General features: G+C 42.3%; 1 protein-coding gene across 1 annotated transcript; it reads right to left on the bottom strand.

The window, feature by feature from the left end:
* Positions 1-266: 266 nt before the first annotated feature.
* Positions 267-21548, bottom strand: LOC139170565 (alcohol dehydrogenase 1). Its single transcript, XM_070757958.1, has 9 exons — positions 21361-21548; positions 19128-19229; positions 15695-15833; positions 13417-13504; positions 8435-8654; positions 4812-5075; positions 3959-4094; positions 2113-2251; positions 267-653 (listed from the first exon to the last, which is right to left on the bottom strand). Exons 1-9 carry the CDS (start codon positions 21376-21378, stop codon positions 629-631), a joined length of 1131 nt encoding a protein of 376 aa, XP_070614059.1. The 5' UTR covers positions 21379-21548; the 3' UTR covers positions 267-628.
* Between the last annotated feature and the right edge of the window lie 1209 nt (positions 21549-22757).

Below are 22757 nucleotides of genomic sequence, written 5' to 3'. Positions count from 1 at the left end.
AAGTAATCGCCGACAGGCAGGACGTTACAGCATATGATCTTGTGGGCAATACTTAGATCTTGTTTGATTGTCCACTAAGATTCCAAGATGCCTCTCACAGTTACTGCTATTAAGCCTGGTTTCACCCAGTCTAAGACTTTACTTCATTATATTGAATATCATTTTGTTAGGTAACAGATATCTCAGGGCTTTTTATTTACAATTTTGGGGATCAAAATAATTAATTGAAATACGAGCACAGCCGATTAATAAATCTAGACCCAACATATAATTCAAAATTTCTTTATTTGGAAAAGCGCCTACATAACAAAGAAAAATTTAAAGATCTAAAACCATGTATGTAGCCTTTATTTATTTAGAAGACAGAGAGATCTATGATTAAAAAATAAGAGGGCAATATTTCTACACCTGCAGACAGTAATCTAATTAGCCAAATATGAATATATGTTTTAAAGTTTGTGCTCATAAAACTTCCCATACACTAAAATGAGTTTCTTTTATATCCATTTGGTCCACGAAGATAAAGTAGAAGGACAAAACACCATCATATGTTGTTATAAAAATTGCAGATTGGTACATCAGCAATTTCAGAAAATATTCTGTAATTGGTTTTCTTCAGCTCAGCAGCTTAAAATGTTAAGACAGTCCGGATGCTGAAATAGAGAAATAAGATAAATATGAGTTTTGTTCTTAATATTAAAGAGCATTACTATCATTTCATGGTCTCCTGTAGTGACCCAACCTGTTTGTTTGTTTATTTATTTATTTATTTTGTCCAATACACAAAGAGGGTTTAGTGGGTATATATCTATATACACATAGTAAAATACATGATGAAGGTTATAGAGGAGATACTCATAGTAAAATATATCTAAGAAAGAATAGAAAAGAAGATATAGGAATAGAACGTATCAATGAAAGAATAGAAGAAGAGATATAGGAATAGAAGAAAGGTATAGGAGATATAGGAGAGCAATAGGACGGGACAGAAGGCACTCTAGTGCACTTGTACTCGCCCCTTACTGACCTCTTAGGAATCTGGATAGGTCAACCGTAGATAATCTAAGGGTAAATTGTTGGGGGTTTGGGGATGACACTATGGAGTCCGGTAATGAGTTCCACGCTTTGACAACTTGGTTACTGAAGTCATATTTTTTACAGTCAAGTTTGGAGCGGTTAATATTAAGTTCTAGAGATCTTTCATTTATATACTTAAAAGTAACTGCATATAATCATTCTGGGAATGAGATCGGCAGATCCTTAAGTTCCATGGAAATTTCTCCAGATATGTCCAAGTATTTTCTGTTTTTAGTGATCACAAGTTACTTACCGTTTACCGCATTACACAATTTATTCACCTACGCTTATTCATCCTTCCTTGACAGATATGATTCACGGGTTTAGTGTTTCCTATAATTTCCTTGCTGAACATGTTTTCTTAATGTCAAGATTAAATCTAAGATTCTATGTGCAAATCCTATCCCTGAATGTAGGTGGGTGCAGCGACTAATTACCTAATTATTTCCATGTTACCACTCTCCACAGAACTTCCTTTCTTGGATAAGAAGTGGAACTATTACCACTTCCTCTTCTTCTTCTTCCTCTTCCTCCTCCTCCTTGGAAAACTCAATTGCCCTGCTGTCTGAAACTGCACGACCCTAATTAATTTCACCCTCATGGTCCATCTAGTCTGCCCTTATACTATTTCCTGTATTTTATCTTACAATGGATATGTGTTTATCCCAGGCATGTTTAAATTCAGTTACTGTGGATTTACCAACCACGTCTGCTGGAAGTTTGTTCCAAGGATCTACTACTCTTTCAGTGAAATAATATTTTCTCACGTTGCTTTTGATCTTTCCCCCAACTAACTTCAGATTGTGTCCCCTTGTTCTTGTGTTCACTTTCCTATTAAAAACACTTCCCTCCTGAACCCTATTTAACCCTTTAACATATTTAAATGTTTCGATCATGTCCCCCCTTTTCCTTCTGTCCTCCAGACTCTACAGATTGAGTTCATGAAGTCTTTCCTGATACGTTTGAGGCTTGAAGGGCTGATAGTAATAAATAGCAAAAGGAGGACAAAGAAAAGAAACAGAAGGGCATTATTACCTTTTTCCTGACCGCAGCAGATCCAGCCCTTCATTGATTTTCTCAAAAGGCAATGTATGAGTGATCAATGGATCCAAAACGAATTTCTTCTGCATGAAATCTGAAACCAACTTGGGGACAGAGTCTTTGCTCTTCCACCCTGGAAAAAAAGATTGATCACAATGCATTATTATTATTATTATTATTATTATTATTATTATTATTATTATTAGTGTCTGTAAATGATGTACAGGGGGTGGACAAAGAAATGGAAACCCCTTGGAGATCCAGATTTGGAATCCAGATTTGTGAAGCTCCCTTTGAACAGTTTTTGTGGAAACTGGGTCCTGTACGTGTCTATTGAGCTCTGCAGTGATTTTAGGAGCTGCGGGCTTGCGATCCCTTCTAACAATTCGCTTGAGAGTCCGACGGTCTCTCTCAGACAACTTCGACTTTCGACCAGACCTGTGCTTGGCTGAGGACATTTTCCCTTCTCTTTCAAAAGCAGTCATTACTTTTGAGACATGACCTCTTCAAACGCCAAACATTCGGGCACTTTCTGTTACACTAGCGCCTGCCACTCGAGCACCAACAATTTGGCCTCTTTGAAAGTCTGAGAGTTCTGCAATTTCTAGAAGGTTATAACCAATTTCCTTACATTTCTGTTAAAGATAGTTTAAAAAACATATGAATTAACAGAATTTTAAAAAACATTAAAATATGTCAAGTTTTGATTGATTTGAACATGTTCAAACATTATGATGACCAAAAGTCAAGTGTTTCCATTGTTTTGTCCACCCCCTGTATGTTACAAGCAGCGATACATCATTACTCCATCCACTCTACAGCCCTGACATAGCTCCCTCAGACTTCCACTTGTTTGGGCCATTAAAGGATGCCATTTGCGGAAGACATTTTGAGAATGACGGAGAGGTGATTCGCACAGTGCAGAAATGGCTTCGTGACCAGAACAAGGAGTGGTACCGACTGGGCATACACGCCCTTGTGTCTCGCTGGTGGAAGGCCATAGAACGGGATGGAGATTACGTGGAAAAATAGGGAGTGTGGAAGAAACACCATTATTTCTTGTGTGTAAGTTTCACTGTGTTCAATAAATAATTGTTGAAGAAAAAAAAAGTGGTGCATTACTTTCTAGGCGACCATTGTATATTTTATTTATTTATTTTGTCCAATACACAATGAGGGTTTTAGTGGGTACATATCTATATACACATAGTAAAATACATGATGAAGGTTATAGAGGAGATACTCATAGTAAAATATATCTAAGAAAGAATAGAAAAGATATATTAATAAAACATATCAATGAAAGAATAGAAGAAGAGATATAGGAATAGAAGAAAGGTATAGGAGATATAGGAGAGCAATAGGACAGGGGACGGAAGGCACTCTAGTGCACTTGTACTCGCCCCTTACTGACCTCTTAGGAATCTGGAGAGGTCAACCGTAGATAATCTAAGGGTAAAGTGTTGGGGTTTGGGGATGACACTATGGAGTCCGGTAATGAGTTCCACGCTTCGACAACTCGGTTACTGAAGTCATATTTTTTACAGTCAAGTTTGGAGCGGTTAATATTAAGTTGAAACCTGTTGTGTGCTCTTGTGTTGTTGTGGTTGAAGCTGAAGTAGTCGCCGACAGGCAGGACGTTGCAGCATATGATCTTGTGGGCAATACTTAGATCTTGTTTAAGGCGTCTTAGTTCTAAACTTTAACATATTTCACGTGAATATCCACATATCCTCAAATACACAATGAATATAATTAGGCCTTGAACTGACATGGAGGAATGTTCTCGTATAATAAATTAAATAAATTTTTGTGTTACATTTCACACTTTTTACCATACCTCCAAAGACACATCCTTTCCAGGTGCGGCCGGTGAAAAGCATCAGTGGATCATAAGTGATCTTAGATGCATTTGGGGGCACCCCCACAAGGACGCTGGTCCCCAAATTCTGATGGCAAGAAGCGAAGGCAGCTATCTAAGAGCAAAGAAACAAACCAAAGATGCACACTTTACATATTCATTCATATTTTTACATTTCATATATTGTTCTTCAACTACTTCCATTTTTTGTACAGATTACAACCACGCATTGTAATTGTTTACTGTGAGTCACCCTGAGTCCCAGGAGAAGGGTGACCTCTGAGAAAGGAGGAGAGATCAATTGTAGATAGTCTAAGGTTAAAGGTTTTGGGGTTAGGAGTAGAAACCACAGAATCAGGTAGTGCATTCCAGGCGTTGATTACTCTTTTGCTGAAGTCGTATTTTTTGCAGTCAAGTTTGGAACGGTTGACATTTACTTTAAATCGATTTTGTGCTCATGTGTTGTTGCGGTTGAAGGTGAAGTAGTCGTTAACAGATAGGACATTTTGGTATATGATTTTATGAACTATAACTAAGTCGGAACAGAGACGACGGAGTTGTAAGTTGTCTAAACCAAGAATTTCAAGTCTGGCGGTGTAAGGTATTTTGTGATAAGAAGAGGAACGAAGGACTCTTCTTGTGAAATATTTCTGGACTCTCTCAATTGTGTTGTTGTCAGATATGCAACGTGGGTTCCATACAGGCGAGCCGTATTCTAGGATTGGTCTGACAAATGTTTTGTAAGCTCTTGTTAGCAGTTCAAAATTACCAGAGAAGAAGCTGCAAAGGATTAAATTAACAACTGTAAATTGTTACGATAATTTTTACTTACCATGGTTTCAGTGCGTCCAACCACTTCAAAAGAATAGTCTACCCCTTCACCGCCAGTCATGTCAAAGAGCACTTCATTGACGGGCTTCTGGAAATCAAGGGGGTTGATACACTCCGTGGCTCCCATTTCTTTAGCCTTAGCAAATTTATCTTTGTTGATGTCCACTCCAATGATTCGGGAAGCTCCAGCTGCTTTGCAGCCCATGACCACCGAGAGACCAACTCCACCCAAGCCAAAGACAGCACAGACAGAACCAGGCTCTACCTAGAAAATCATAAGGTCAATACACATTGAACAATTTTTTAAAAAATTATCTGAACAAGACTTAGAAAAGTAGAAAAAAATACTAATGCAAAATACAAAAAGGAAAATAAACCACAGTGATTCATTTAAACGTGGAATAAAAGGTTGTAAAATTGGGCATGACTCATTTAAGAACCACTTTGCCTAGCAGTGGAAATTCTGGTCCCAATTTTGGTCGTAACTCAAGGACTATTGCAGGTAAGCATCCTTGCACAGTGGTACTTCTACCTACAAATGCCTCTACTTACAAACTTTTCTAGATAAGAACCAGGTGTTCAAGATTTTTTTGCCTCTTCTCAAGAACCATTTTCCACTTACAAACCCGAGCCTCTGAAACTGTAACCGGAAAAGACAGAGAGAAGCCTCCGTGGGGCCTCTCTAAGAATCTCCTGGGAGGAAACAGGGCCGGAAAAGGTGGGGAGAAGCCTCCGTGGGGCCTCTCTAAGAATCTCCTGGGAGGAAACAGGGCCGGAAAAGGCAGGGAGAAGCCTCCGTGGGGCCTCTCTAAGAATCTCCTGGGAGGAAACAGGGCAGGAAAAGGTGGGGAGAAGCCTCTGTGGGGCCTCTCTAAGAATCCCTTGGGAGGAAACAAGGCCGGAAAAGGCAGGGGGAAGCCTCTGTGGGGCCTCTCTAGGAATCTCCTGGGAGGAAACAGGGCCGGAAAAGATGGGGAGAAGCCTCCGTGGGGCCTCTCTAAGAATCTCCTGGGAGGAAACAGGGCTGGAAAATGTGGGGAGAAGCCTCTGTGGGGCCTCTCTAAGAATCTCCTGGGAGGAAACAGGGCTGGAAAAGGTGGGGAGAAGCCACTGTGGGGCCTCTCTAGGAATCTCCTAGGAGGAAACAGGGCCAGAAAAGGAAGGGAGAAGCCTCAGTGGGGCCTCTCTAAGAATCTCCTGGGAGGAAACAGGGCCGGAAAAGGTGGGGAGAAGCCTCCGTGGAGCCTCTCTAAGAATCTCCTGGGAGGAAACGGGACCAGAAAAGGTGGGGAGAAGCCTCCATGGGGCCTCTCTAGGAATCCGGTTCTTATCTAGAAAGGTTCTTATCTAGAAAGGTTCGTAAGTAGAGGCGTTCTTAGGTAGAGGTAACACTGTATATGTTCTCGAAATCAATGCTGTAGGGCAGAGGTGTCAGACTCAAAATCTGAGGGCTGAATCCGGCTCGCGGGGTGCTTTGAGCTGGACTGAGGAGCTACCTGGAAACAGTGAAGGACTGGGCCACGGTGTTTATGCCATTGGGAACAGAGCTCAGCAGGGCTGCACATGGCATTCACAAACTCCATTTTCGCTGGCAGAGGGTTTATTATTTTATTTATTTATTTTATTAATCAGATTTCTATGCCACCCTTCTCCTGGGACTCAGGGTGGCTCACAGTAAACAATTACAAAGCGTGAAGAAATCTCTAAATACAGTAGTACCTCTAGATACGAGCTGATCTACATGCGAGGATTTCATGATACGAGCCACGAGGGGAGAGACATTTCTGTTCTATTCCCGAGCTCAAATTTGGGATACGAGCTGAGCGTCCACTAGGTGGTGCAAGAATCCTTGCTTTTGGTTATCTCGGAGGGGAAAAACAACTTGTTCTAGATACGAGTTGCCTCGAGATACAAGCTCCCTTATGGAACGAATTAAACTCGTATCTAGGGGTACTACTGTACTCTAAAAATCTCAATACTAAAAACACATAGAAATCTAAGTTAAGTTATATTCTAAACTCCCTATCCATTAAAAAAATCAATCATCCGTATTCATCCTATAATTCTTCAATCATAAGCTGGGGCAGATGTTAAAATTTCTGTGGCTCCGGGCCTGTCGGCAGAAATGCATTTTCAAGGCCTCACAAAAGACTAGGAGGGTGGGGGCGGTACAAATCTCGGGGGGGGGGGAGTTGATTCCAGAAGGCCAGGGCCACCACAGAGAAGACACTTCCCCTAGGCCCCACCGGATGGCATTGCCTGGCTGATGGGACTTGGAGAAGGCCAACTCTGTGGGATCTAACCGGTCACTAGGATACATTAAGGCAGAAGACCATCTCGTAAGTTGCAGGTGGCAGCCAAAAACAGAGCTAGGGCCCATTTTTGCTTGCAGAGCACTCGGGCCACCACAGGCGCCCCTGACAGTGACTTTATTTATTTATTTATTTATGTATTAGATTTGTATGCCGCCCCTCTCCGAAGACTTGGGGCGGCTAACAACAATATAAAAAGACAATGTAAACAAATCTAATATTAAAAACAATCTAAAAAACCCCAATTTAAAGAACCACTCATACATACAAGTATACCATGTATAAATTCTATAAACCTAGGGGGAAGGGAAATTTCAATTCCCCCATGCCTGACGACAGAGGTGGGTTTTAAGGAGCTTGCCAAAGGCAAGGAGGGTGGGGCAACTCTGATATCTGGGGGGAGCGGGTTCCAGAGGGTCGGGGCCGCCACAGAGAAGGCTCTTCTCCTGGGTCCCGCCAAATGACATTGCTTAATCGACGGGACCCAGAGAAGGCCAACTCTGTGGCACCTAACCAGTCGCTGGGATTCGAGCGGCAGAAGGCGGTCCCAGAGATATTCTGGTCCGATGCCATGAAGGGCTTTATAGGTCATAACCAACACTTTGAATTGTGACCGGAAATTGATCGGCAACCAATGCAGACTGCGGAGTGTTGGTGTAACATGGGCATACCTTGGGAAGCCCATGATTGCTCTCGCAGCTGCATTCTGCACAATCTGAAGTTTCCGAACACTTTTCAAAGGTAGCCCCATGTAGAGAGTGTTACAGTAGTCGAGCCTCGAGGTGATGAGGGCGTGAGTGACTGTGAGCAGTGACTCCCGGTCCAGATAGGGCCACAACTGGTGCACCAGGCGAACTTGGGCAAACGTCCCCCTCGCCACAGCTGAAAGATGTTTCTCTAATGTGAGCTGTGGATCGAGGAGGACGCCCAAGTTGCGGACCCTCTCTGAGGGGGTCAATAATTCCCCCCCAGGGTTATGGACGGACAGATGGAATTGTCCTTGGGAGGCAGAACCCACAGCCACTCCGTCTTGTCTGGGTTGAGTTTGAGTCTGTTGACACCCATCCAGACCCCAACAGCCTCCAGGCACCGGCACATCACTTCCACTGCTTCGTTGACTGGACATGGGGTGGAGATGTACAGCTGGGTATCATCCGCATCCTGGTGATACCTCAGCCCCTGGATGATCTCACCTAGCGGTTTCATGTAGATATTTGAGCTGGCGACGCCCACTCTGCCCCCTGAAGGTCAAACCCAACCCTGATGCGGCGCTCAATGAAATTGACTTTGACATCCTTGCTTTAGGACTTACCTTAGCTGTCTGTACGGCTGCCCCATAGCCAGTCGAAAACCCACAGCCAATCAGGCAAACTTTTTCCAGCGGGGCTGATGGATCGATCTTGACCACTGCGTTCTCATGCACCACAGTGTATTCGGTGAAGGTGCTGGTGCTGATGAAGTGATGGAGGCTCTTTCCTTTGCACGTGAATCGGCTGGTGCCGTCCGGCATTAAGCCACTGCCTGAATTAAGGCTGTAAAACAACAACAACAAATAAATAAATATACACAGAGAAAATTGATGGCTTCGGCCTAGGTTTAACAATCATTCAATTCAATTCAATTTATTAGATTTGTATGCCGCCCCTCTCCGAAGACTCGGGGCGGCTCACAACAATAATAAAAACAGTATATCAATGGAACAAATCTAATATTAAAATTATATTAAAAAACCACAACAATTTAAAAACCATACAACACATACATACCAAACATAAAATATAAGAAAGCCTGGGGGAGGTGTCTTAATTCCCCTATGCCTGGCGATATAGGTGGGTCTTGAGTAACTTGTGAAAGACAAGGAGGGTGGGGGCCGTTCTAATCTCCGGGGGGAGTTGATTCCAGAGGGCCGGGGCCGCCAGAGAAGGCTCTTCCCCTGGGGCACGCCAAACGACATTGTTTGGTTGACGGGATCCGGAGAAGGCCAACTCTGTGGGACCTTATCGGCCGCTGGGATTCGTGCGGTAGAAGGCGGTTCCGGAGGTATTCTGGTCCAATGCCATGAAGGGCTTTAAAGGTCATTACCAACACTTTGAATTGTGACCGGAAACCGATCGGCAACCAATGCAGGCCACTGTATATTTTCACATGCACATCTGTCCAAGTTGAGTCCTAGCTGAAGCAAAGGTGAGTTTTAAAAAGGCAACCGGACGGTGCTGTTATTTTTTTTCCTTTTCCCTTGAGGAAGAAGAGGTTTTGCTTCCCATCTAAGAAGCTTCATCAGTTCAGCCCTGATGTTTGTGTGTGTGTGAAGGTGCTCTCTAAGGACACTCACAGAGAGAGTGACAACAACCAGAGGATTGCAAAGAAATATAATTCTCCCAGCGCCACCAATAGTGGGGTGCTACCGGTGTGGTAGTGGATTGCGTAATGTGCACGCAACCGCTCTGGTGGCAGTCCTATGGGCATCGCCATCTTTTAAAAAAAAATTTCATATTTTTTGCTTCGTACGCAGGCACATTATTTGAATCAAAAAGGACAAATGATAGACGGCATTATTTGTTGAGGAGCACAGTAACATTTTAAAGTTTCGTACTGAACCCACAAGGTTCAGTATGATAACAGATTAGGCAAGTTGCTCAATTTTCTTTAATTGCTGCAAAATGATTTAAATGATTAAAGCGTTTATGGGTGAAAACATACTATTTAATTTTCTTATTTTAAAAGTAATTAAGGATCATACTAAGGTATTAGAGAAGGAAGGACAAATTAAAAACTATTAAGTATTCAATAAATAGTGCATAAATTTCTTAGATCTACTTTTTGATAGTTTTTATGACTGGTTTTTAAAAATCATATTAAAACCTAACATTTTAGTATAAAAATACAGTATGTTTTACCAGAGAAAACTTTTCTTTTAATTAACTGTCATTAATACCTGTGCCACTTAATAAATATGCCTTTTCCAAGGTTGATTAGCTACTCTTGAGTTTTCATTAATATCAAGTGTAAATAACATTGATGTAATCTTGTGGTAAGGTTTAATAAAGATATCAATTATTTCAAGGAAATAACATTTGGATTAGAGATAATTTTGTTTACTGTTCATCGGTAGTACATATCAGCCTTATCTGAATAATAATGTGATAAAATATTTTCTGTCGTCTCACCTTAGCTGAACTCCTAATGTCATAATGGCATATAGAATTTTCATATCTTTTGAGACCAGTAAAATATTTATTTATTTTACTTAGACAAGAGAACGATTGTTCATGTCTTATTCTAGTATTAAAATATGCACCACTAACATTCTAATTGTGTTCATCTATAAATTAATGAATGCAAGTTGCATATTAGCTGTTTTCACATAAAAATATCTCAAAGTGGTTTACAGAGTCGCCATGATGTCCCCAACAATCTGGGTCCTCATTTTACTGACCTTGGAAGGTGGAAGGATAGGTCAACCTTGAGCCTGGCGAGATTTGAACTGCCAAATTGCAGGAAGCCAGCAGTTAGCAGAAGCAGCCTGCAGTACTGCACTCTAACCACTGCGTCACTGCGGCTCTTAGTTCATTCCTAAATAGAATTTCTGAATCTGCCGGGGTAGATCATGCAGAATGCATCTGCGAGAGCTATCATGGGCTTTCCTAAATTTGCCCATATTACTCCAACACTCCGCAGTCTGCATTGGTTGCTGATCGGTTTCCCGTCACAATTCAAAGTGTTGGTTATGACCTATAAAGCCCTTCATGGCATCGGACCAGAATATCTCCGGGACCGCCTTCTGCCGCACGAATCCCAGCGACCAGTTAGGTCCCACAGAGTTGGCCTTCTCCGGGTCCCGTCAACTAAACAATGTTGTCTGGCGGGACCCAGGGGAAGAGCCTTCTCTGTGGCAGCCCCAACCCTCTGGAACCAACTCCCCCCGGATATCAGAGTTGCCCCCACCCTCCTTGCCTTTCGTAAGCTCCTCAAAACCCACCTCTGTCGTCAGGCATGGGGGAATTGAAATTTTCCCTTCCCCCTAGGCTTATAGAATTTATACATGGTATGTTTGTATGTATGATTGGTTCTTTAAATTGGGGTTTTTAAGATTATTTTTAATATTAGATTTGTTTACATTGTCTTTTTATTGTTGTTAGCCGCGCTGAGTCTGCGGAGAGGGGCGGCATACAAATCTGATTAATAAATAAATGATTAATAAATTAATTGTAAGATTAATACAATGAAATCCTGGAGGGAAGATATCAGAGAAGGGGATACTCCGATTTTTGTCCAGCCAAGTTTTTGTATACTAAATGCAGAGATGCTATTCAATGACAAGAGTGGCTGGATCTACAGACTGGTAGTGGGAAGAATATTACTTTTTAGTTCGGAGCTCAAAATTTTTAGCCAGCTGCTGTTCTTCAGCTCCTCCTCAGGGGATTAATTCTCTAAGACTCTTAAGTAAAATTAGAGGAATGTTACGCAATAAATCAGAGTTATGAAAGTTAGCAAAGGAATTCTTACTTGCGGAGACTTGCAACATCCTTTTTGAACAATTGCCTGTGGCACATGCTGTTGTTGAAAAACTTAATTGATATGTAGAGCGTGTTAACGGCTTTGATTTCCTTTTGTATATTCAGAGTGCGTGTTGGATAAGAGACAAAAGAAGGTCACTTTGGGTAACATTCTAGAACAGGGGCGTCAAACTCAATTTCATTGAGGGTTGCGTCAGGGTTGTGTTCGGCCTTGGGGAGCTGGGGTGGGCGTGGCCAGGGTGGGCATGCCCAACTCAATACAATTTATGACGGGAACGTCGGTGGTGGTCTGTTGTTTATGTCTGTGAAAATGGGCTCCTGATCTCCATTTTCGTGTGCGACGACCTCCCACCCAGCCCTCTACCAGTGAAAATGGAGAGCTCCATTTTTGGCTCCGATGGGCAACTGCAACCTTTTGCCAGCGAAAATGGAGCTCGAGAGGGCCACAGCAACCCTCCCAAGCTCCATTTTCACTGGCAGAGGCACCATGGGCTGGTCCTTTGCTGTTTCCAGGGTAGCCCCTTTGGGCCAGAACAAAGCACCCTGCAGGTGGCGTCCAGCACCCAGACTTTGAATTTTGCACCCCAGTTCTAGAACAATTTGAGATTGAGCCTTGGTGGCGCAGTGGTTAGAATGCAGTACTGCAAGCTGCTTCTGCTGACTGCTGGCTGTAGTTCACCAGTTCAAATCTCACCAGGCTCAACGTTGACTCAGCCTTCCATCCTTCCGAAGTGGGTAAAATGAGGACCCAGATTGTTGGGGGCGATATGCTGATTCTTAAACCGCTTATAAAGGGTTGTAAAGCACTGTATTATTATTATTATTATTATTATTATTATTATTATTATTATTATTATTATTATTATTATTATTATTATTTATTGGATTTGTATGCCGCCCATCTCCGCAGACTCGGGGCGGCTAACAACAATGATAAAAAACAACATGTAACAATCCAATTTAATAAAACAACTAAAAACCCTTATTATAAAAACCAAACATACACACAAACATACCATACATAACTTGTAATGGCCTAGGGGAAGGAATATCCTAACTCCCCCATGCCTGGCGACAAAGGTAGGTCTTGAGTAATTTGCGAAAGACAAGGAGGGTGGGGGCCGTTCTAATCTCCGGGGGGGAGTTGATTCCAGAGGGATGGGGCCGCCACAGAGAAAGCTCTTCCCCTGGGGCCCGCCAAACGACATTGTTTGGTCGACGGGACCCGGAGAAGGCCAACTCTGTGGGACCTTATCGGCTGCTGGGATTTGTGCGGTAGAAGGCGGTTCTGGATGTATTCTGGCCCAATGCCATTTAGGGCTTTAAAGGTCATTACCAACACTGTAAAGCAGTATATAAGCGTTATTGCTATTGCCCTGGATTTATTTTGAAGCTACAGTTGATTTGCTGTTGTTAAAAGTCACAACTCCCCCTTTAAGTCTCTCATGTTGTACTAAAAGCAATTGATCTCTTATATAAATATTGTTCAAAATTCAGTTAGAGGTATATGAAAAATGTATCCATGTAATGAATATTAAATCCAGACTTAGATTAGACCCACCAAAGTCATTGAAGTATGATATAAATTAGTAATTAATAACTAAAGCTCCGCTGATTATAATAAATCTTTGCTTGGGAGCCAACCCAAAGACAAAATATTGATTCCATTTAGAATTATTCTGAACTGGGCCATTTAAAGTAATTTCAATCATAAGAAAAAAAAAGAATATATTAAAATACTGGTTTTGATAGAAAAAGAAAAGAAATGGAAGCTCACTCGTTTGAAGAACACAAGTTGCCTTTGGAACTCTTACAGCATCTGCATTTTCCACATTGTGGAACAAAAAGTGGAATTACTGTATCTCCTAAAATAAAAACAAATACTTAGAGTTAGTGTGATTCAAACCCAGAGCTATATCAATGAAACAAAATACTACTGAATGGTGGTGGTATTTTCAGTTGATTTGGGATCCATGCACAAAATACTCTGAAAATAAGATGTTTAGAAACATAGAAACATAGAAGACTGACGGCAGAAAAAGACCTCATGGTCCATCTAGTCTGCCCTTATACTATTTCCTGTATTTTATCTTACAATGGATATATGTTTATCCCAGGCATGTTTAAATTCAGTTACTGGGGATTTACCAACCACGTCTGCTGGAAGTTTGTTCCAAGGATCTACTACTCTTTCAGTCAAATAATATTTTCTCATGTTGCCTTTGATCATTCCCCCAACTAACTTCAGATTGTGCCCCCTTGTTCTTGTGTTTGATTTTGATTGGCTATATTCTGTGGTTACACTTTTATGCATTTTTAAGTACAGTAATATATGTCCTCTAGTTAGAGATAGATACCAAAGATTAGGAGATAAACCAAATGCTGATTTATTTTCAAAGAAATGCTAGGATTAGCATAACAAAAACTTTTTCAATTATTTTTTAAAAAATTCATTTATAAACTTTAAAAACAGCCAAGCAAAACAAACAAATAAAGCACTATACGATACAAGATAAAACAAAACGATACATGTACACATTTATATGATAAATGTTATTTTACAGTACTGTACTTATATCAACAAATATGCTCATGCCCTCATCACCTCGAGGCTCGACTACTGTAACGCTCCCTACATGGGGCTACTTTTGAAAAGTGTTCGGAAACTTCAGATCGTGCAGAATGCAACTGCGAGAGCTATCATGGGCTTTCCTAAACATGCCCATGTTACTCCAACACTCCGCAGTCTGCATTGGTTGCCGATCGGTTTCGGGCCACAATTTATGACCTATAAAGCCCTTCATGGCATCGGACCATAATATCTCCAGGACCGCCTTCTGCCGCACAAATCCCAGCGACCAATTAGGTCCCTCAGAGTTGGCCTTCTCTGGGTCCTGTCGACTAAACAATGTCGTCTGGCAGGACCCAGGGGAAGAGCCTTCTCTGTGGTGGCCCCAACTCTCTGGAATCAACTCTCCCCAGATATCAGAGTTGCCCCCACTCTCCTTGCCTTTCGCAAGCTCCTTAAAACCCACCTCTGTCGTCAGGCATGAGGGAATTGAAATTTTCCCTTCCCCCCAAGGCTTATAGAATTTATACATGGTATACTTGTATGTATGATTGCTTCTTTAATAATAATAATAATAATAATAATAATAATAATAATAATAATAATAATTTATTGGATTTGTATGCCGCCCCTCTCCGTAGACTTGGGGCAGCTAACAACAATGATAAAAACAGCATGTGACAATCCAATAATAAAACAACTAAAAACCCTTATTATAAAACTAAACATACACACAAACATACCATGCATAACTTGTAATGGCCTAGGGGGAAGGAATATCTCAACTCCCCCATGCCTGGCGGTATAAATTAGTCTTGAGTAGTTTACGAAAGACAAGGAGGGTGGGGGCAGTTCTGATCTCTGGGGCAAGTTAATTCCGGAGGGCCGGGGCCACCACAGAGGAGGCTCTTCCCCTGGAGCCCGCCAAACGACATTGTTTAGTCGACGGGACCCAGAGAAGGCCAACTCTGTGGGACCTTATCGGTTGCTGGGATTCGTGTGGTAGCAGGCGGTTCCGGAGGTTTTTTAGATTATTCTTAATATTAGATTTGTTTACATTGTCTTTTTTATTGTTGTTAGCCGCGCCGAGTCTTCGGAGAGGGGCGGCATACAAATCTAATAAACAAACAAACAAACAAATATTTAATGCTTATTTACTAATTTAACATAATTCTACTATCGTCATGTAGAAATTAAACAAAAGGAATGCCCAGTCAATGCAAATGCAGTTTACTTGATATAAAGACTATAAAGAAAGCTAATCATATGTTCACTCTAGGACAAAACATTTATAAAAGCTGTTTTGTCTCATAAAACAGATTTATATAATAATCCTGGACACTGTTATTACTTTTTCAGAACATCGCATAGCAGAACAGGGTGTTCTACTAAGAAGGCTGTGTGAACATGCCAAGGGTGTGATCTGGGCCAGATTTCGGTGTCTTTGCATAACTCATCCCTTCTTGGGCCCCAATTTTTCTCATACCGGGTTTCACACAAGTTACTCCTTCTCCAATACTCTCCACAACCCCAGCGGCTTCGTGGCCCAGCACCATTGGCAGAGGCATCGCAAAAGCACCACTGATCACGTGTTCATCGGAGCGGCAGACCCCCGTGGCCAAAATCTACGAAACGTAACAAGAAAACAAAACAAAAAGCCATGAATTTAAGTTTCTAGATCAGGGGTGTTGAACGGGATTTCTCTGAAGGCCGGGTCAGCACTGTAGATCTGATGGGAGAGACAGGGCAGATTCCTCCTGCAGCACCCTGCTGGTCAAAATGGTCTACAGGGAGGGCTGTGCCCTGTTTTGGGTTTGGACGGCCTCCTGTAGCACCTTGCCAGCCCAAATTTTTTATTTATTTATTTATTTATTTATTTGTTTGTTTGTTTGTTTGTTTGTTTATTTATTTATTTATTTAGTCCAATACACAATGAGGGTTTTAGTGGGTATATATCTATATACACATAGTAAAATACATGAAGAAGGTTATAGAGGAGATACTGATAGTAAAATATATCTAAGAAATAATAGAAAAGAAGATATAGTAATAGAACATATCAATGAAAGAATAGAAGAAGAGATATAGGAATAGAAGGAAGGTATAGGAGATATAGGAGAGCAATAGGACAGGGGACGGAAGGCACTCTAGTGCACTTGTACTCGCCCCTTACTGACCTCTTAGGAATCTGGATAGGTCAACCGTAGATAATCTAAGGGTAAAGTGTTGGGGGTTTGGGGATGACACTATGGAGTCCGGTAATGAGTTCCACGCTTCGACAACTCGGTTACTGAAGTCATATTTTTTACAGTCAAGTTTGGAGCAGTTAATATTAAGTTTAAATCTGTTGTGTGCTCTTGTGTTGTTGTGGTTGAAGCTGAAGTAGTCGCCGACAGGCAGGACATTGCAGCATATGATCTTGCGGGCAATACTTAGATCTTGTTTAAGGCGTCTTAGTTCTAAGCTTTCTAGGCCCAGGATTGAAAGTCTAGTTTCGTAGGGTCTTCTGTTTCGAGTGGAGGAGTGAAAGGTGAAGCAAGACATTTTCAAGGGTGTTAATGTCTGAGATGCGATATGGGTTCCAAACAGATGAGCTGTATTCGAGGATGGGTCTGGCAAAAGTTTTGTAAGCTCTGGTAAGTAGTGTGAGATTGCCAGAGCAGAAGCTACGTAGGATTAGGTTTACAACTCTTGAAGCCTTCTTGGCTATATTGTTGCAGTGGGCTTTGGCACTTAAATCTTTTGTTATTAGTATACCAAGGTCTTTAACCGTGTGGGGATTATCTGTGATAATTTGATCATTCAGTTCAGATTTGGAGTTTAGATTCTTCTTCCCAATGTGTAGGACAGAGCATTTGCTAGTTGAGATTTGGAGTTGCCATGTGTTAGGTGAGGTGGGGCATAGTTTTGATTGCCAGAGGCAGAGTGAACCGGTCCTTTGCTATTTTCAGGTCAGCGCCATAGGCCAGACTTAAGCACCTACTGAAAAGCTGAGATCTTATGACCCATCGCAATACTCATTATTTTGTAGACGTTTTCCCCCACAGCTCGTTACAGTTGTTTAATCCAAAAAATTTATTGCTTTTTGCAGAGCACAGTTTGCGTAATAGAATAAGGAAATTGGGAAATTAAGATATGAAAAGAGATTATAAATCTTGGAATGAAAACCTGATAATGAAACTTTGCTTGGCACTCTTTCTATGTTTGAAAGTTTTCAAGTGGAAAAAAACCCTGATAAATAACAAAGTTTTAGTTTACATTCCAGTCTCTCAACTTCTTGACAATCCGGTTCATATTGCAATCATATAAAGTGAATTTCTTACTTGAGTGTTCTGTATTTGAGCAAAAAAACACCATTGTCTCATTGTGACAACGGAAGACAGTTCCTTGCATTTTTAATAAGTTGCCATATTAAAACATCCCAGACATAGAAAAATGTCAAAAATGGAATGACTGCAAATACAGTGGTACCTCATGATACGAACCCCTCGTCTTATGAACAACCCGAGATACGAACCCGGGGTTCAGAAATTTTTTGCCTCTTCTTACGAACGTTTTCCTTCTTATGAACCCGCCGCTGCCGCTGCCGAGAAGCCCCGCCACCCGGCCTCCTGAACGCGGAACCCAGAAGTTCGACAAAAGTTCGGGTTCGGGAGGCCGCTGAGAAGTCCCGCCGCCTGGCTGTCACCTTTTAAAACAGCCAGGGGGCTTCTCGGCAGCCTCCCGAACGCCAAACCCGGAAGTTTGGGTTTGGCGTTCGGGTTCAGGAGGCCGCTGAGAAGCCCCCTGGCTGTTTCAAAAGGTGACAGCCAGGCGGCGGCTGTTTTTTACGGGTTTTTTTTCCGTTGCACGGATTAATTGATTTTACATTGTTTCCTATGGGAAACAATGTTTCATCTTACGAACTTTTCGTCTTACGAACCTCCCCCGGGAACCAATTAGGTTTGTAAGACGAGGTATTACTGTACTAGAAAACAAAATAGAATTCAAGAACTTGTTTATCTTGGTTGAAATCATGGTTGCACTAAGCTGACCGTCACAAGCTCACTTAGAAAATTAGGTGTGGTATGGCATCTTATTCTTCCTATTGGTAATAATATCATTTGGATATATGCTAAATAGAGGAGGAGAGGATGGTGGAGGAGGAGACTGCGAAGTTGAAAATGGGATTAGCATCCATAAATTAGCGCTATTACAGTGGTCCCTCGATCATCGCGAGGGTTCCGTTCCAGGACCCCAAGCGATGATCGATTTTTCGCAAAGTAGCGGTGCGGAAGTAAAAACACCATCTGCGCATGCGCAGATGGTGTTTTTACTTCCACCGCCGCCCGCCCTTCGCCCGCCCACCCCGTTGCTCGCGCCTGGAGTTTCCCCGCGCGCGTGCCGCCCGCCCGCCCACGCTGTTGCTGGGGCCGCTTCCCAGCTGGGGAGCGGAGCTGGGGTGTCCCCAAGCGCGCGCGCACCGCCCGCCCGCCCACGCTGTTGCTGGGGCCGCTTCCCAGCTGGGGAGCGGAGCTGGGGTTTCCCCAAGCGCGCACGCGTTGCTGGGGCCGCTTCCCAGCTGGGGAGCGGAGCTGGGGTTTCCCCAAGCGCGCGCGCACCGCCCACCCGCCCACGCTGTTGCTGGGGCCACTTCCCAGCTGGGGAGCGGAGCTGGGGTGTCCCCGTGCGTGCCGCCCACCCGCCCACGCCGTTGCTCGCGCTGCCGCTGGGGTCTTACCGGGGCAAGAGGGGGAAGACCCAGGTAAGCCGCCCAGCTTCCCAGCTGGGGAACTCCACCATCTACGCATGCGTGGCCATAGAAAAAAGGCACGCATGCGCAGATGGTGGAGTTTACTTCCGGGTTGAAAACTCGCGAAATAGCCCTTTCGCGATGCTCGAGGACGCGAAACTCGAGGGTTCACTGTATTTAGGTTTACCTTAATTCGGACTTCATGTGCCTTTGGAGGTGCTACTTCAATCTCCTCAATGCTCAGAGGTTTCTTTAGCTCCCAAGCAATAGCAGCTTTGCATTTTATTACCTGTAAATATATATATATCCAGAGGCATGAAAGGATTGACACTGTAACATTTAACCAAGCTTTGGGATTTCCTTTGTTCCATTAATCACTGATATCAGAATTACAACATCTACCCCTTGTAATTCCTAGCCAAAATGACCATTGAGATAAGATAACACACAAGTTTTGCCGGTTGTCATCCAATTTCTTAGACTAGAAGCCAGTTGCTAAACTTAACTTGCATTTATCCATTCTCGATTGTATGCAATCTTTTTGGCTTGGCATTAATACTTTCATACTGTATAGCTCAAATGAATGACTATGGATTTCATTTTCATTTATTTATTGGATTTGTATGCCGCCCCTCTCCGCAGACTCGGGGCGGCTAACAACAATGGTAAAACAACATGTAACAATCCAATTTAATAAAACAACTAAAAAAACATACCATGCATAGCTTGTAATGGCCTAGGGGGGAAGAATAACTTAACTCCCCCATGCCTGGCGACAAAGGTGGGTCTTAAGAAGTTTGTGAAAGACAAGGAGGATGGGGGCCGTTCTGATCTCTGGGGGGAGCTGATTCCAGAGGGCCGGGGCTACCACAGAGAAGGCTCTTCCCCTGGGTCCCACCAAACGACATTGTTTGGTCGACGGGACCCGGAGAAGGCCAACTCTGTAGGACCTTATCAGCCACTGAGATTCGTGCGGTAGAAGGCGGTTCCGGATGTATTCTGGCCCAATGCCATGTAGGGCTTTAAAGGTCATTACCAACACTTTGAATTGTGACCGGAAACCGATCGGCAGCCAGTGCAGGCCATGGAGTGTTGCAGATACGTGGGCGAATCTAGGAAGCCCCACGATGGCTCTCGCGGCCGCATTCTGCACGATCTGAAGTTTACGAACACTTTTCAAAGGTAGCCCCATGTAGAGAGCATTGCAGTAATCGAACCTTGAGGTGATGATTTGAGCATTTATAATTGTTGAAACATGCTACTTTGAAAGACATCTTTGTTTGTTTGTTTGTTTGTTTGTGTGTTTATCTTCAAATCAGTCTTGACTCCTGGTGAATACGTGGTCAAGTCTCTGCAGTTTTCTTGGTAACGTTTTTTAGAAATGGTTTGCCATTGCCTTCTCCCTAGGGCTGAGAGTAACTGACTGGCCCAGAGTCACCTAGATGGTTTTGTGCCTAAGGTGGGAAATGAACTTGTGGTCCCCTGGTTTCTAGCCTGAAACCTTAACTATTACATATAAATTGCTCTCAAAAGGCCTTATGATATTATTTTAATATGTAACTTCTCAGTTTATGCATTTAGCAAGGCTCAACATAGAATCATCTCTTCTTATTCAGGGATGGAAAAATACACTGCTCAAAAAATAAATAAAGGGGACACTTAAACAACACAATATAACTCCAAGTAAATCAAACTTCTGTGAAATCAAACTGTCCACTTAGGAAGCAACACTGATTGACAATCCATTTCACCTGCTGTTGTGCACATTCAACTTTGTACAGAACAAAGTATTCAATGAGAATGTTTCATTCATTCAGATCTAGGATATGTTATTTGAGTGTTCCCTTTATTTTTTTTGAGCAGTATATATAACCGGTAGCTCTCCAATAATTTGACTTTGAAAACACAAATTACGGAAAGGAAAAGTTAGCGTTCCAAAATGGATTCCTTTCACCACAAATCCCTTTGGAAAAGTTTACCCCTGCAGTAAAATCATTGGAAATGTTAGCTGGATCACTGCCTATTATTTTTGAACTTTCACTCTCAAAAGGCTTGGTTTTATTATTGCACAATCAAAATGTTAAATGCTATATTCTTCTGCAAATAAACTTTTTCTTGTAGCGTTGCATTTAATTTCACAATTCAGCCAGCTTTTTCTATCTCTTGCAGCATGCAAAATATGTATTTCTAATGATCACTTAGCTCTTTTCCAGAATTCCATTTCAATCTATTATTTTGGTTTCGATACAAAAGTTATAATCTTTCTACTTTACACATTTATTTTCCCATATTTTATAAACCATGTATATAATTGCAGTTGAAGAGACTACAAAAGCTAACGAAATACAGTACAATAAATAAAACGGTGTCTTTCGCCCCAATGAAAAACTTGTACTGTGAAGGAATCAACAAAAACTTACTTTGCCTGCAGTACTCATGATTCTTTTTTTCTTTTTTTTGAAGTTTTGCTGTTGCAATTGTTCTCTGCCTTCTGTCTGTAGAAGATCAAGAATGGGCACAGGGAGTTTTAGAGAGCTTGCCTTTGACTTATATTGAAAGCTTCAACGGCATAGAGGGTGTAGCTTTTCAATCATGCTCATTAATTCCCAAGGTCCACCCCCGAGCTAAAAAAAGAGTTACTCTTCATTCAACATTCCTTCTCTTGGTCTCTACTCCAACTCAGGAACTGGGTTGCCTGAAAATATTTGACAGCCTTGTAAAATACCCAAATTTGCAAATATTCAAAAAGTCACCTCTTGATTTTGATTCATCTGTCTGCTTTTCTTTTGGGTGCTCTGCTCTTATAATTTATCTCCCTTTCCCTTCCTCAGTAAAAAGCTCCTATGGGTACAGTCAGGCACCCAGAACTGGTAGAAAAAGTTTGGTCAAGTACGCAGAACTGGTAGAAAAAGTTTGGTTAGGTACCCAGAACCAGTAGGAAAAAATTGATTTTTTTTTCTTTTTCTCCCCTTCTGGGCTCTGCAGTAAATGAGGTTGAATGTGTATAATTTTAGAAGAGCTCTCTCTCTCTCTGTGTGTGTGTGTGTGTACATATACATATACATGTACATACAGTTTGTATATTTGTTTGTTTGTTTGTTTATTTGTTTGTTTATTTATTAGATTTGTATGCCGCCCCTCTCCGCAGACTTGGGGCGGCTCACAACAATAACAATAAGAATACACAATGTAACAAATCTACTGGTAATATTAAAAGAAAGTGTCTAAAAACCCGTCATTTAAAAAAGCATACAACACAAACATACCATACATAAACTATATAAGCCTGGGGGGGGGGGGGGTTATCTCCACTCGCCCATGCTTGGTGATATAGGTGGGTCTTAAGCAATTTACGAAAGGCAAGGGGGGTGGGGGCAGTTCTGATCTCTGGGGGGGAGTTGATTCCATAGGGCCGGGGCCGCCACAGAGAAGGCTCTTCCCCTGGGCCCCGCTAGACGACATTGTTTAGTCGACGGGATGAGTACCAGGGGTGGGTTCTACTGGTGCGGTCCAGTACAGGTGCTCTGGTAGCAGCCCGCTGATGATGCAATTTAGGCATGATGGCTCCAGTACCATCTTTCCCAGTCTGTGCACGCCTCCACCTCTTTTTATAATTTTCAGCACTTTTTCCCTGGTTTGGTTGGCTTCTCAGTGTTTTGGCTTGAAATGTTCTTCTGCACGGAAATAGAATTGTGCGGCAGGAGATAAAATGTTGCGATGTGCACCAGTAGCAAAAGGTAAGTGGGACCCACCCCTGATGGGTATAAATGGTCAAGTCAACCCCTGAAATAAACTGAAATATGCCCTTAATTCTCTA

Source organism: Erythrolamprus reginae, chromosome 7 (genome assembly GCF_031021105.1).
Source record: "Erythrolamprus reginae isolate rEryReg1 chromosome 7, rEryReg1.hap1, whole genome shotgun sequence".
In the NCBI taxonomy this organism is placed as follows: domain Eukaryota; kingdom Metazoa; phylum Chordata; class Lepidosauria; order Squamata; family Dipsadidae; genus Erythrolamprus; species Erythrolamprus reginae.
Note: the sequence above shows the minus strand (reverse complement) of the source record. Positions and strands in the feature narration are given on the sequence as shown.